The sequence below is a fragment of the Cyrtonyx montezumae genome, unplaced genomic scaffold (genome assembly GCF_038088225.1).
Source record: "Cyrtonyx montezumae isolate F1298 unplaced genomic scaffold, pur_monq_1.0 scaffold_8, whole genome shotgun sequence".
Classification (NCBI taxonomy): domain Eukaryota; kingdom Metazoa; phylum Chordata; class Aves; order Galliformes; family Odontophoridae; genus Cyrtonyx; species Cyrtonyx montezumae.
The window spans coordinates 4,397,494-4,412,970 of NW_027072089.1; the positions used below are offsets into that span (position 1 = coordinate 4,397,494).

Sequence of the window (15,477 nt, forward strand, 5' to 3'; positions counted from 1 at the left end):
TGTGGTTTGAGCTTGAGCAAAAAGCCTTGTCAGAATGAAGTCAGAATCTTGACACAAATATTTGCAGCCCAGATTAACTGCTCATGGTAGTGATGAGTTGATTAGACTAAATTGTATTAAAATGATATGAAAAGTGAACATAAAAAAGTCTTGGTCTAGCAGTTTTCAATAAATGTTTCAGTCTGCACCTGTGAATTTTTCTGCCTTATCTTATTCTTCATAGAATGAATTATACAGCATTTTAGGGTGCTGTAGCAATGCAGATCAAATAACTACTTACTAATGTAGAAATTTCTTCTAATCTGTACAGGACTTGTTACATTTTGATTTAGAGTTTGGTTTTGAGATTTTGGGCTAGGCAGATTAGGCCAAATCATAATTTTATTGTGGCTTTTCCTTACAAGAATAATTTTCATCTCTGAAGTGCTGCATCTCTGGGCTAAGATAACCAAAATACAATTAAAGACATACCCCACTGATCTCTTTTGTAAATAGCAGCCTGATCAATATCTTATTTTACACTTCTGATATGTTCAGGGTTTGACCTGATGGATTCATTCAGCGTGAAACAGATCTTTGGAATGAAAGAAAATGGAATTCAGAGCTCTTACGTACGACTTGGAAATTTCCCAGTTGTTCAGAAAACTGAGTGAGTACATTGGTCTTTCACTTTATTTTCATCTGAGTCTCTAATTTCTGTTGTTTGGTTTCTCTACTTGAATCATGAGGTAAGTATCTGGTACCTATACACTATTTCAGTCCTTCTGGCACAGAATTTATGAAAGATGCTTTAGTCTGGAGAAAAGGAGGCTCAGAGGAGACCTTATCGCACTCTTACCACTTTGGGGATTGTGGTGAGAAGAGGGTTGGACTATTTTCCCTGATAAATAATGACAGGATGAGAGGAAATTGCCACAAGTTGCGCCAGGGAAGATTTAGATTAGATTTGAGGAAACATTTTTTCTCTGAAAGAGTGGTCAGGCACTGGAATGGCCTGCCTAGGGAGGTGGTTGAGGCACCATCCCTAGCACTGTTCAAGAAGCGTTTAGATGAGGTGCTAAGGGATTTGATTTAGTAGTTCAGTGGGTAGGGATGGTGATGGGAGGATGGTTGGACTAGATGATCTTGTAGGTCCTTTCCAACCTAATGTACCTATGAATCTATGAATCTATGCTTGAGATCTTCTATAGCAACAATGGGCTTTACCCTTATAGAGAAAGAACTAGTTTCTGTATATCTTCAATGGTTGTTAAGAGTAATATTAAGAAGTTCACAAAAGAACTTGAAGCATAGTAAAGAGAATCTAAAAGAATGATAGTTTTCCCACTGAGATAGGAGATCATAAAGTCATTCAGAATGAAAAAGGCCTTCAAGATCAAGTCTAACTATCTCAAGCTAGATTTGCAGCTAATGCTTCTCTAAAGACCTGTGTCCCCTACTCATGTCTTCTACTTCATGGATAAAGCTGGTGATGTAGGTCTTGTCTGTATGGAGGTCTTGGCTTCTTTCACTGTTGGCATCAAGGACAGAGCAGGAAATATGAGTTGTGATCTGGGACTCTTCCTTCCAGAGGTTCTTGCATCTTCTACATCCTGGGCATAGATGGAGGTGCAGCTTCTGATGTGAATCTTCATAAGGAAGAGATCTGCCACACTATATGGGCAGGGCCTTGATATCATTGGGATCACAGAGATGAGGTAGCATACCCCACCCACCATGGCTGGACATGGGTACTTCATTAGGGTCAGGCTGGGACAGTGAGGAAGAGGAGTTGCACTGTGTGTGAGGGCAGCAGAAATGCATGGGGCTCTGCCTTGGGATGAGGAGGAGCCAGCTGAGAGTTTCTTATCATTGATGAAAAGCTTATTTTGACAATACAGTTTTAAGTAGGAAAAGTCAAAACAACTTGTAAGAAAAAAATCTTAGAGGAGTCTGTAGTTTTTAGGATGTACTGAGATCTATGAACAAACTCTATGCAGTTGGAAGGAACAACTGCTATCTTCTGCTCCTCTGTCAATTTACTTTGTATGTAAGGTGAAAACTAATTCCAAAGTTGAGATAATGCCAGGGTAATACAGTGTCTCAGTTGTGGAACGGTTCTGACCATAGAGAACTTCAGTTCAGGCACCCTGGAACATATCTACAGGCTATTTTTTATTTTTAGAATGTATCTGAGTCCTGTCAGGATGATGTAAATTACTCTACAAGATCACTTGTGCCTCAGTACTTCAAATATTAGAAAATAATTTACTTCATAATCTAAATGTCATTTATGGAATGGTAGTGTCTATTCTAAAAAATTTATTCTACAAACTACCAAAGTAACTCCCTTCACTGCAAATTCTATGGCAACGGTGAGTCTCTAAGTGCAAGTGGATATTCTGTTGAAAGCTTTAGCTCAGAATACATTAATATATATTTGTTAATAGCAAGAGACCTGTTCATGGTAGATGTTGTTTTCAGTTAGCTAATAACATTTTGGGTCTCCTAAAAGAATGAGCAATTTTTAATCCTCTGTCACCATCAATTCAGTCCTTAGAGCCTTTTATAACCTGAGGCTGTCAGCTTTGTCATAGGCTATCAGAATGGTTTCTCTTCAGGTTGTCATCTGAGTCCTGCTAGCATTAGACTTGAAAAGAGTGAGTGCATAATTTCACTGAGTAACCACAAGCCATAGATTGAGTTGTCATCATTAACATCCTTGCAATAAATTTCACTGTTCTAGTTTAAACTTCAGCTTAAAAAATCAATGGAAATTCTTTTCCTTCTTACGGAGAAAAGCTGTTGGTTATTTTTCTTTTTCCATCCTTGGCTCTTTTACTCATCTTATTGCATCTTTTAGATTGTCCTGTGACTGGTATTTATTTCATTTCACAATATTTTTTCATCCTGTAGCCCGCCTGGATTGATTTTGCCTTCTCCCCTTTAATTCTTCCCCTTCTCTCTCCATTTAAACATAGAGACTTGAGAAAAAAAAAAAGGTACAAATATAATATACTGAAAGAAAAACTCTTTCCTCTGAAGTCCATAAATGATATTAAGTCTCAGGATAAGTAAATTCAAATTCATCATCTGGGAGAATGCTAGTAAACTCAGACACCTTGGTCTTGACAGGGAGCGTATACATTACATGTGTGTAGATAGGGAATAAATCAATAAATCAAGCTTCTTATCCTTGCTTGCTGTGGCTTCTAATAGGAAGTGATAGCATGTATGTTAAGTCACTAGAGGAAGTTATCACCAGGACCATGCAGAAAGAAAGCTATTCTCCCAGAGAGACTGAAGAAGCAAAGACAGGCCAGCCAACTATGATGACTTTCTATCTGCTCAGATTTCATCCATCTATCTGTTGATGTTGCTTTTAAAATAAGTAGAATACTTTTTTGTCCAGGACAACTAGAATTAAAATATTCTAAATTAGTTAATTGAAATGACTAAACTACTGTTAAATGGTTAATTGAAACACAGAATTAAAGAACTTTTTTGTTTCCAGCCTTTTGTATTCTAACATCCGTACTCCTGTGGTTTGGAAATTAAATGAAATGGATATGTCACTGCAGAAAGCATGTGATGTTCAGTCTATTTTACTTGTTGGACATCAGGATTTTGAGATGCTACATAGAGTGTCATTGCTCACAGGAAATGAAATCTCATAAAGCTGACAAAACTGATAACTGATAATAAACAAAACAAAAACATCTGTCCTGTCTCACAGATATCCTCAAGCAATATTTAGCAACTGATAGTAACATCTCATAATGAGATACAAAATCATTAACTGGGAAATATTTTTAATTCACTTTGTTATCTTCTTAAAGGATCAGTAGATCTGCATTGTTTTATGTAAGTGCTAGTACTTTTACAAAGTGCCAGCTTAGTTGCATGGGAAACAGTTATTTACCCTCTTGAGCCTACACAACAAACTTTTTTCCCATTCTGTCCTCCAGTTATTTCTTCTAATCCTTCCTCCTGCCTTGTATATCCCTCAGTGTTCTCTTGCCTGATATGATTCTAGCTTGACATCATCCCTGCTACACTTCAGGTGATGCTTGGCCTGGCGTGTAGTCACAATCTATTTGCTCTTTGCCACAGATACAGTGTTGTCTTACCAATTTTGGAATATTATTTTCTTCTTCAACATGCATATTGCGTTGGATGTGATTGTGGGCATTCTAGATCCTTACCTGAACTTTGCCTTTAATTGTCTTGGGTTTCTGCATGAACTCTTCCCTCGATACCATCATCAGTTGTGCACCACAGAGAATATTCTACCCAGAGCTGCCAAAACTTCCTACACTAAATATGAAACCTGTTGAATGCTTCCTTGTTCTTCACTTCTTTTCAAGTGTATATATATCTATCTTCCTAGGAAAGGCTGAGAGAGTGGGATTTTTCTGTTTGGAGAAGAGAAGGCTCTGGAGGAATCTTATCCGTGTGTATAAATACCTGATAGGCTCTGAAGCAAAGAAGATGGAGACAGAATTCTGATTGGTATCCACTGACAGGACAAAAAGCAATGGGAACAAATTAAAAACATGACACTTGATCTAAGCACAAGAAAAAACTTCTTTACTGAGAGGGTAGTCAAACTGTGGAACAAGTTGAGGGGTGTCTGTCCACGGAGATATTAAAAACCTTATATAACATAGTCCTGGGCAGCCTTTTCTAGCAGCCCCTGCTTGAGCAGATAGGTTGGATTTGATTTCAACAGGTCTCTACCATCCTCAGTGATTCTGTGATTTAATAATGCATCCTCTCTATATCCCTGACAGACAGATCTTTCTCTTTTACCTTCTCTTCCCAAGACCAGAGGCAGCTGGCAGGCTTGGTTGGTGGCCTGTCACAAAATTTCTTGTGATGCTGGAAACTTCTTCTTTTCTTTCTTTCTTTCTTCCTCGTTCACTTCTGCCATCCCAAGAACCTTGGGTGATCTGATGTATATGGAAATAAACTGGCTTTCTCAAGCCTTATTTCAAGGACTTTAGTGAGATTGGTTGTTAGTGGTTTTTAGCTGCTGTAAAAGGGGTTGAATTTTCAGTGGGTAATGTCCTTTCCTCATCAACTGGAAGCACCGTATTAGTAACTATTGCATTCCATGTGTGGAATGAGATAATCTTATTTTCTCCACTGTATTATTATTACAGGTGTAGGATCTCATGATGATCGCTACAGATGTAGGTTTCTATGCCAAAAAAATTACATGCAGGAAGGAGACTGTGTTGTGTAAGTGGGTAATGGCTAAGAGAGCCTACTCCTTGGCCATTATCATTTTTCCTTTGTAGAAAATGTGATTCACCTGACCTTGGAGATGGGTTAATTAACTCCTAGACTAACCTGCAGCACCTGGGGATTCTTATGTCTTAGGGTTTTATAATAAGTTCTTCTGCAATCCATCTTGTTGTCAGAGTTATAGACCAAGGAGCTGGCAGAGAGCTCCCTGTAGGTACCAGACATCCAGCAAAGCTCCATAATATGGATCATCAGTTCAGCCTGAATAAAAGAAGGAAATAAAACATTTCTGGGGACAGCAGTTCCTAAGTAAATCTGAGCTTCTAGATGGAGATGACTTTTTAGTGAGGAGAGAAATGAAAACTCATAAACGGAGGTGTTGTTATTTATGCAGTAATGCATCTCTGTAAAAGATGCAGGGACCAAGGACTTCAGAAACAGCTTTTATCATATCTTCAGAGCAATGAGAGTGTTTTGAAGTTTGCTTTTGGCAGGAATCCCTTCTCTGGCTGGTACTTGCAGTCAGTTCTTCAGCATCTTAAAAAATCAGGTGAGGCTGACTGCTAATAGGTCAGTATAGCTTTCTGTCACTTTAAATCTACCTGATGGACTATTTGTCAGCCACAGCGTGATGACATGTGGCTGCACTCACAAGGATATTTAGCTGTCTAACTCCTAGTTAATTCTGTGGGCACTAAGCATCTGAAAACCTTTTCTGAATTTAAAATTGCGTGGTGATATTCACATTCCTAGCTCAGAGGTATCCAGAGAAACTTCTAAGCACAGAGGCCAGCCACCAGCTCTTCCAGATTTGCTTGCAGACAGTCAGGATCGTTATGCTATCTGCACAAGGGATTAAATCCAACCAAATATTTGTATAACTACTCACTTAGCAAAGCAGTACTGCCACAGTTAGAGCTACTTTAGATGGGTAAGTCAGTAGGACTGTCTGTGCCCAAAATGCAAATCAGGTTCCTAAGGGGCTGGGTAGGAGCCCTCTAAACCCAGTTATGATGGTAAAGGTAGGTGATAAGGAGTGAGTGAGGAAAGTGCATTAGACAAGTACTGTGAAACAGACAAGGTTTAGAGATGAGCCACAGAGAAGTCTCCCCACTAACAGAACTATTACTTAGAAATGTACAAGAGGACACATTGATAAAAAATGCTTTTTCAACTATCAGCATTGCTACCTTGCTGAAGTTTCTTTATGGGGTGAAGGAAAACAGCCCAATCTGTAAGTGGTGTTGTAAGCAAAGACATTCCTCTTCTACTCTGACAGACACAGAGCCAGAGAGTGTACAAAGCCAGTTGGCAAGAAACTTGTACTAAGACATGTCAGTGGTGAAATAGATGTGGATGGGTGCCCTTTTGGGAGGGCTGATGTGACTGACCTGATTCCCTTTTGCCAAGTGTCCCCAGTCTTTCTTGGTGGCTCAGTGTTCCAGTCATTCCAGTGTTATTCTCCATAGCATTTTTGACAACAGAGTGACAAGTGACAGGCTTCTTTTTTCAGCCTGGAGAGAGGGGATCTCAAGTTGTTTTGTGTACCTTGAGGGAGGTGGATGCTGGCATGAGGATGTATCAGGTAGGGATGGCTTGTGAATAGCTGTTACTGAGTATTGAGCCAGGATTCTCAACTCTCCAGGTGGAAGGAGCTGGTGGGAACCTGGCTCAGTTTTCTCTTGTGATGGAAAGCCTCATGTAGTTCCTATGTCCTCAGTGGGAAGACCATTTTTTAATGGTGTACAGTCTCCATGGACTTTTCATACAGCAAAAATTACAGTAGTGGAAGATGCCACTGGATGGATGATGGTGTCGCAATGAGAAAATTTCTGCCTAATATAATTGTAGAGTGTGATTCAAGAAGGTACTGTTCTCCCAGGCCACCAGCCAAGGAAAATCTTCTAGGGCAGATATGAGGTGTAGTGCCTGTTTTTGAGGAAATATTACAATATTTGTTGCTGTAACTTGGTACATTTTTAGAGGATTTCAAATGTGCCTACCCACTGTCAGATGTCACAGATCTACATTGTATCTAGAGAAGAACATTATAATTTACTGAATGTGTGAGGTGAAGCATCGTGTGAAACTGAACTGCTTTGACCTGATGGATCCCATCGTGAAGTTTTCACTATTATTTATTTAAGTTTTGTGCTTCTGTGTTTGAACAGAGAAGGGCTCCTCAAGGACAGAAGCACATGGAGGGAACAAGCTCATGTTCATTGCTTCAGGCTGCCAAATACAGCAGATTTTGTGGGAGCTATGTGATATTTTTGGGAAGCATTGCTGGGACGTGCAGAGTATTAGAAATTGTACTCTACACTGCTATGCCTGATACATTGCTGTCTTTTTCCCTCCTCGTGCCAGGGATGTATTCCCACAAGGTCTGCCTGATGAATATGCCTTCGTAACAACCTTCAAATTCCGAAAGGCTTCCAGAAAAGAAGACTGGTATATTTGGCAGATTATTGACAAGTATGGCATACCACAGGTATGAGGCCCTTTGCTGCCAGCAAGAACAGCCTTGTTTCTTTCCTACTGCATGAATCAGCCTTCTTGCCTTAAACTCCTACTCCTTAGTTTTCCTGTCTTTCAGTTTTTGTTGCTGAAAAACTTTTACTTTCAATTCAAACCCTGGAGGAAGTATTGCACAGACCCTGATTGTTATTAGCATACAGATAAATATGTTAGTTGGATAGAGAAGGGGAAATACAGATCTTGAAATGGCTTCTGCATATGTGTTACAGACTGGGAGAAGAACAGCCCTGTGGAGAAGGATGTGGAGGGTGCTGGTGGATGAAGAGTTGGATGTTTGCCTCTATGGGAAAAGGGAGTCACACATAGAATAGAACAAGAGAGTAGTGTGCTTAGCACGTTTGTGTACATACTTTCTAGATATCATCCAAAAGAATTGTGGACTCTTTACTTAGGAAGTGGACATAACACTTATTATTTCTCCACTGTGCTATGAGTCTTGGCTGCTGCAGAATTTGATCCAATAATATTTGTCAGGTACTCCCAGGTTCTTAAAAGAAAAGTACTGTAACAGTGGAATAAAGGATCACTTGATCCTATGTAGCATTCTTAGATGCATGATGTAGTTTAGAGTGTGCTTTGGAAGGAGGTGGTTTGGTTGAGTTGTTTGTTTTTCAGGTTTGTATGTTTTGTTAGAGACAGCTGAAACTTGAACTGCTTGGATGTGGAGAGAGAAGGAGCTCTAAATTCTCAGTAGTGTTTTCAAAAGTTCCTTAAACTTATGGTGCTATAGAAGTGTCCTAGAGCCTCAGGAGCTTTGTTTCATGTGTCGGTCATGTTTGGGCCACTATGAGTCTGCAGAGCTGCTTAGCTTACAGACTACAGGCATTTCCAGCCATGCTCATCTGTGTGCAGATTTTGGGTCAAGTCTTAAGGTATCAAACCCTACCTAACTTCCATCAGATACAGTTTTGTGCCAACGTGGCCAAACTGCTTCCAGGTCTGCAGCTCGTGGGTGTCCTGCTGATTCCCCAGGCTCTGCACTCTGCTCCATTCCCTGCTACTTACTGGTAACTGCCTAACTTTGTGGAAAGGAAAATTGATTTGCAAATGAACTAATGGTATAGTGTCTTCAGAAGCATATTTGTGCCCACTCCATAGGTTGCAACATGGGGTATCTGTAGAAAAGCTTGTGGGAAGAGAAAGGCAGAGATAAAAGAGAGAAAGATGGACAGAGGTAATGGTGAGATATTCTGCATTGTTTCAAATGGAGTGGCACGATTTAGTACAAGATGAAAAAGGACTTCTGTTTTCATTCATTGAAAGTGCTTTGCCCAAGGCTCATCACTTAGGACTTTGTTTCTTGTGTTACACTTTTTTTTTTTTTACACTGAAAGGAATATATTTGTGGCCATTATATCTTCTGACTTTCCTGCATCCCGAAGCATTGTCTCTTCCATGTCTAATTAACTGAATTAGACCAGGAACCAAGTCTCCAGCACTGACTTTAAGTTCCACGATTTGATTGTATCCACACTGCAATACCTGGTCCTAGGTCTCCTCTGAGCCTAAGGCATAATCATTATTGTTTGTTTTCGTTTACATTTGAAAGTGTCTGAAATGATGTGTAAGCAGTACTACAGCTCAGCAGGCTGTTTTCTTATCAGGAAATGAGATATTTGTCCATGCCCTATGGGATGGTTGAGAACATGTGATGGGGTCTGAATTGCAGAGTCTGCTGGGATGTAGTGGAGGATTGCACAGGACTCAGAACAGGCACAGCTTTGTAAGACTTTGGAGAGACATCCAGGACATGTGCTACTACCCAGCTGTGCCCAAGCATTGCTTGGGAGGCATCATAGTGGTACTGGGATGAAACCATGCCAAGGAGCGTGCTCATGAGTGAAGGCCTTGGATGATCATGGGGTTGTGCTCAAACCTGCCCTGCACAGTCTTGTTTTTTATAACAGGTATAGGCTCCCTATCCAATTTAATATGCCCAAAGAATGTCATCTGCTCCTCGCTTAGGCTTCTAACCTCATCCTGTACCATTTCTGCCTTTGGAGTGTTCATTATAATAGCATGCAGAGAGTAGGGAGGAGGAGACTGTATGTTTGACTAGCAGTATCACATTACTTCTGCCTGTTTTCAGGTGTCAATCCGACTGGATGGAGAGAACAAAGCTCTGGAGTACAACGCCATTGGGCTCACCAAGGATGCTGTGAGAGTGGTCTTCCGAAGTGCACGTGTCAGTGATCTTTTTGATCGCAGCTGGCACAAAATTGCCCTCAGCATTCAGTCAACAGCTGTATCACTGTACATAGACTGCAAGCTTGTGCAGATGCTGCCCATTGAAGACAGAGAAAATATTGACATTCAAGGAAAGACTGTGATTGGCAAACGCTTGTATGATAGTGTCCCCATTGATGTAAGTACTGTTTGTGCTGGTTAGAACTCATTCATCACTGATCACTCAGCATGTGGCTGTATTTTGGGGTGCTTATATTATAACTGACTCTTTTCATGAGGTAGCACCACTGAAATGTTACCTGTGCTATGTAGATAAAACAGGAGGCATCTAGCTGTGTACAAGATATGCTGACTGCTTATGTGAGACTCTCAATATCTTTGTAAAAGGGATTAAAAATGTGAAACCCATTCCATATTTTCCAGCCAGTCTCAGTGTAGTTACAATGAGAGAAAAAATAATCCACAAATGCTATCAAAATGAATACTGAGCTACAAACATGAGGGTGTTTTCTTGTCCAGTCTGGCACTATGAAAGTTTCCACCTGTGACAAGAGAGAGGAAAAAAAACCCACAAACCTATTAACTCAATTGACTCATCGTAATATGGTCTCAGTTCCTTGGAAAATAAGCTTGATATTAATGGCTCTTTCTCCAACTAAATTTGAGACCTGCAAATTGGTCTGTCTGGTAGCTGTGTTAACCTGGTATAACTTATGCACGATTGTTTGAAACTCAGCTGCACAAGAAGGATGGAATGTGAATATTAAATGTGCTAATAACATTTCTCACATGGGTAAATGGTCAGAAAGCACAAGGCACAATAGGAAGAGAACGAAACTTCTGTCTAGATAACATTCTAGGAAGTACATAGGGGGGGAGAATATGTTTTCTCAGATAGGAATTTGGCCAGGATAAAGAAATTAACAGGCCTCCTTATTTGTATTAAAAACTGCTTCAAAGTTTTAATAGGCATATCAAGCTTGTTAACACAGCACTCTTGGAGAATGCTAAGATACCGGTCCATTACTGATGGAGAGAGATTGGCTACATAGCCATAGAATCATCATGAATTTAACTCCTTTTGGATTTTATTTGTATTCCTCTGCGCTGTATGCATCCAAACAAAAGGACATGCAGTCTTTAATAATTCACTGTCTCTGAGACTATTCCCTCTCTTTGTCTTCCAGTTTGATCTTCAGCGGATGGTTATTTACTGTGATTCTCAGCATGCTGAGCTGGAGACCTGCTGTGACATTCCTTCAGGACCAGTAAGCTTCTTTTTGTCCTTAATTTCTTCTCATATGAACACTCTTTGTTCATACACTCATCTATTACGCAAATCAGGAAATATATGACAGTGTGGGTTTATCATTTTTATAAGGATGGTGAATCAAACCTAGCTGTATAATCGGTAATTTAGCAGTGCCTGAAGAGAACCACTGTAAAGAGATGAGTACGAGGAGTTTGAAGTTTCCAAGTCACTTTTCCCCTGTCAAACTGTCATGGCAAACAAAAGTCTGAAGGGATGATGGAACAACAGAACTTCAGCATGAAATATTCAGCACAAATCCCACTGGTTTTATTTGCAAAAAGCTAACACAGTGCCAGTAACTGCTTAGTTTCCTTCGCCCAGCTCTCAGTAGACACTTCCACTCTCCTTTCACTCTTCTCTCCTGAATCCTGGTTAATTCATTGTTCATTTTGCCACATTTTCCTCTATTGTTTGAATGAATGGCTTTTGTGGGATTTCATTCCTAACATGACATAACCATACATTATCCAGTAATGCCTATTCAGTCTCTCTGAAGTGGGTGAAAGAGAAAGCTTTCTATCATCAAAGGCTTCGTCCTGACCTTGAGTGTTTGGATATAGTGCCAGGTCACAGTTCTGACAGAAGCACCTCCTATGGAAGTGAGGCCTACTGTTGGCAGTGAGCAAGTTGCCCACCTCAAGACTGTCAATTGCTCCTGTCCTGCTGGACAGAAGGTGAGTGCTGAGTGTGCTTTCTTTTTGGTGTGTTGTAGGGGTTTGAAAATAGAGGCAAGTGAGTTATAGGAAGGACTGTGTTTGTGATGTGCTTTTAGACCTAATGGTGGTAAGTATGAAATAGAAAGAGCCAGATGTGTTATTCACAGGTGAGATGTCTGTAGAGGTAATGACAATCTTTCCAGATGTTTTCTCTTTATCTAACAAAGTCTTTTTTGACTACACTGCTAGTCTTGAAAACAACTTTGAAAACAAAGTGGTTATTTTTATCTACTTCAGTAGTGCATACACTTCTTCAGATGAGTAAGAAGAAATTCTGGAGGTAAATACAGCCATGATGAAAAAATCTCATACTTTTTAATGATCATGTGGTTACTCCTATTGGCTGTGACTGGAACCTTCAAGCAGCGTGCTTCACAGTCATTTCTCTTGAGGACATGTCATTTTTAGTCTGCTATCCCCTAGAACCAGAAAGAGACTCAGTGGGACTCAGCCTCTCAACTGCATTATATAATGAAAATATCAGTCTGACTAATTGTGTATTTTCTTTAGGGGGAGAGAGGCTCAATTGGCCCCGAAGGTCCTAAAGGTCAAAAGGTCAGTAGGATGTGCTTGTTCATCTGTTTAATAAAAACAACAGCAAAAAAAACCCCACAGTTTCAGAGTAAGCTGAGGAGCTGAATATTTTGAGAATTAAGAATTAATTCAGCATATCACTTAGTTTAGATGTTTTTCAATGATCCTTGGAGTGCTGGGGGCCCTGCCAGACTTACATCTGTTACTCTCTGTTTCTACTCTATGTTACTTTAGAATAAATGTGTTCCAAAATCTTTTACTGTTGCTTCTAAACTGGCATTTTTGCAAACTACTGTAATTGACTAGGTCATGCACAGCTTTCATGATGAGTCATCTGGAAACGCTTCTGTGCTGAGCCTTGCTCAGCAAGAATAGAGAGAGCTGTAGGTTAGGTAGCAGCCTCCCAATCACTCCACAAAACCTCCTGAGACTTGGGCAATGAATTACCTACAATCTGTTATTAACAAGAGTGTTTGAGTCATGAGCTTATATTAAAAACAGTACCACTTTCCTTAGTATGCTTCTTCCTAGATAGTAGTGTAGGAGAATGGTTGTGATGGGTGCTTCAAATTTCACAGTACATCCTCTATACTATCCTGCATATTCTGCATGCTTCTTTGACATGTGTATGTGTACCTTCAACACAGACATTCCCCTTCTTGTTTGGCTTCAGTCAGAGCTGTGAAACAACAGACTGAGAGGTGAGCAGTTGTCCTAGAAGAAAACAGAGATTCACATTGCTCTGGATACAAAAGTTGTTTGTGGTGGTTGTTCCTTATTTCACCATCTGTGTGATTAAAAAGCCTATGGGGTACAATCTGTATTCAAAACTGTGTCCATCTGAATCACTTCTGAAAATTCAGAAAATTCAGAAAACTCATGACAGACCAGGAAAAGGCATTCAGCTGTCCTGAAACAACTCCCTGTTGGAGGGAAGAGGAAAAATCTGTGGATCTTGGATGGTCTGATATCTTCAGCACTGTTTTTTGTTAGTGGTGGTTTCTTTGTTTTTTTGGGGGGCAAGCTTGCTCTTCTGTCTGCAGAGAGAAGTTTTGAATGATGAGAATATGTGTTTTGGGGTATGTTTCTGCTGATGATAAAGATCATGGGTGCATTAATGCTCTGATGTGCGCAACTGAAACTGCAGAAAACATTTCTTTACATGAATAAAAATAGCTACTTTCCATTTTAATCTGTGACAGCTTAAATAACGAGGGTCTGTTTTGAAGACTGGCAGAGCCAGGACTGTTGTGAGGAGGTTGCAGAAGGACGATTATGATTATAGTAAAATCACCCTGCAGCAACATCATGTAGTCTTTCTCTGCTTTGAAAAGGTCTATGCACTGGTGAGGATGTCTATACTGTGTAAAATAGCACTGTGAAGGAGGCATTAGGTGATTACCTTGTGGGTATGTCCAAGCACTGCATCAGGAGGCTCTCATTAAGAGATCCCCAGAGTGGGTGTTCCTACCCCCTCAAGATGGATGACTCAATGGCTCTGCAGCTGTGTGTCACTTCTCCTTGGGTTTAGTGGTCCATGACTACCAAGGCAGGACTCTGTCACAAGCTCTCAGAGCTGGGGATGAGAACATGACTGATGATTGTATACAGCCAACTTAGCTTCTTTATCTGCTAAACAAGGCAGAGCATAGATTTGGCTCATCACCAGGGCATGCCTTTGGTCTCTGGGGATGGTTGCCAGCTCTCAGCATTGATGGATCATGGCTTCCAGCTCTATGGCTAGCATGGCCCAACTTCCTTCAATGACTGTCATTCATACTTAGAGCTGAAAAACTCTTCTAAAGTAGGCAAAAGACTACTTTCTAGAGGGTAGTCCAAGAGGATGGCTCAAATAGTGTAACAGAGAATATGACAAAACTGCTTGTTCAGGATAAATTGACAAATAGATGTGGCATGGTTTAGTGGTGATGGGCTGATGGTTGGACTTGATGCTCTTAGAGATATTTTCCAATTTACAATTCTACAATTCTATGATTCCTGACTAGCAAAAATTAAATTACTGAAATTCTCAATAGCAGGTCTTGCACATATCAGCCAAAGACCAGCTTGTCACGGTCTGTGCTCTGTGTGCAGGAATGACTGTCTTTCTCTTCCTCTCTGTGTTACTGAGCCACACAGACTGAAATTTTGACAAGTAGTAGAAAGTGGATGCTATCTGCAGCTCCCTGATATTACCGTGTGGTAGACTAGGTCACACAGAAATGAGTAGCTTCTGTATTGTGACTTAGAAATGTCCATAATATGTTTTAGGATCCTTCAGCCGGTCTCCATGTTTCTAAGATGGGTTACGTTTTAAAGCTGTATTGTGGTTATGTGACATAAATCCAAGAGTACTTAGAAAGACTAAGCAAATTAAATAAACAAAGATCAAACCTAAGCATATAGTGGTTTAAAATATGCTGTCAAACAAGTACAGGATGAGAAAAGACTAAGCATTAATTACTTAAATGTCTCTGTTTTAAGTAAACTAAGAAGGAAAGAAGTTATCACAAGAAGGTGGAAATGGTGATGCCAGGGCTCTGAGTCAGAAGTCATGATTTTCTTTAGGGACATTTAGGTCAGCATTCAAAAACAAAATGGGGATCTGTGGAGAGGATGATAATGGTAAGAAAGGGAAGAGGACTGTAACACTCTTTTGCTAAGCTAAGGTAGATTTTCTTTATCATTGCTTTTGTTAAGGTAAATTTTCTTTATCATTGCTTTTTGCACTGAGTTTTGGTGTTGGTTTTCTCTGTTGTTGTTGCTTGTGTTTTAACTAGACTAGCAATAGCTGCTGGCTTATTCACTCTGTTGTGCATGTGTCTGGGGTTGGTTTTTTTTTGGTGGGGGGAAGGGTGGGAGGGGGAAGTAAAATCTCTTCTCAACCATCTTTTTGCACGTCACCTTTCTTCCATTTGAGGAAGCAGTGAGGATGGTTATGTGTGTTGTACCTTTCTGCTA

The 15,477-nt window shown here is 40.1% G+C and overlaps 1 protein-coding gene across 1 annotated transcript in view; it reads left to right on the top strand.

The window, feature by feature from the left end:
• COL22A1 (collagen type XXII alpha 1 chain) overlaps nt 1-15,477 on the top strand; it is a 198,059-nt gene that overhangs the window by 54,717 nt on the left and 127,865 nt on the right. Inside the window, exons 5-10 of the mRNA XM_065752765.1 lie at nt 538-649; nt 7,597-7,720; nt 9,857-10,132; nt 11,142-11,222; nt 11,827-11,940; nt 12,493-12,537. Of these exons, the coding sequence (XP_065608837.1) occupies nt 538-649; nt 7,597-7,720; nt 9,857-10,132; nt 11,142-11,222; nt 11,827-11,940; nt 12,493-12,537 (752 nt within the window). The remainder of the gene's footprint in view (nt 1-537; nt 650-7,596; nt 7,721-9,856; nt 10,133-11,141; nt 11,223-11,826; nt 11,941-12,492; nt 12,538-15,477) is intronic.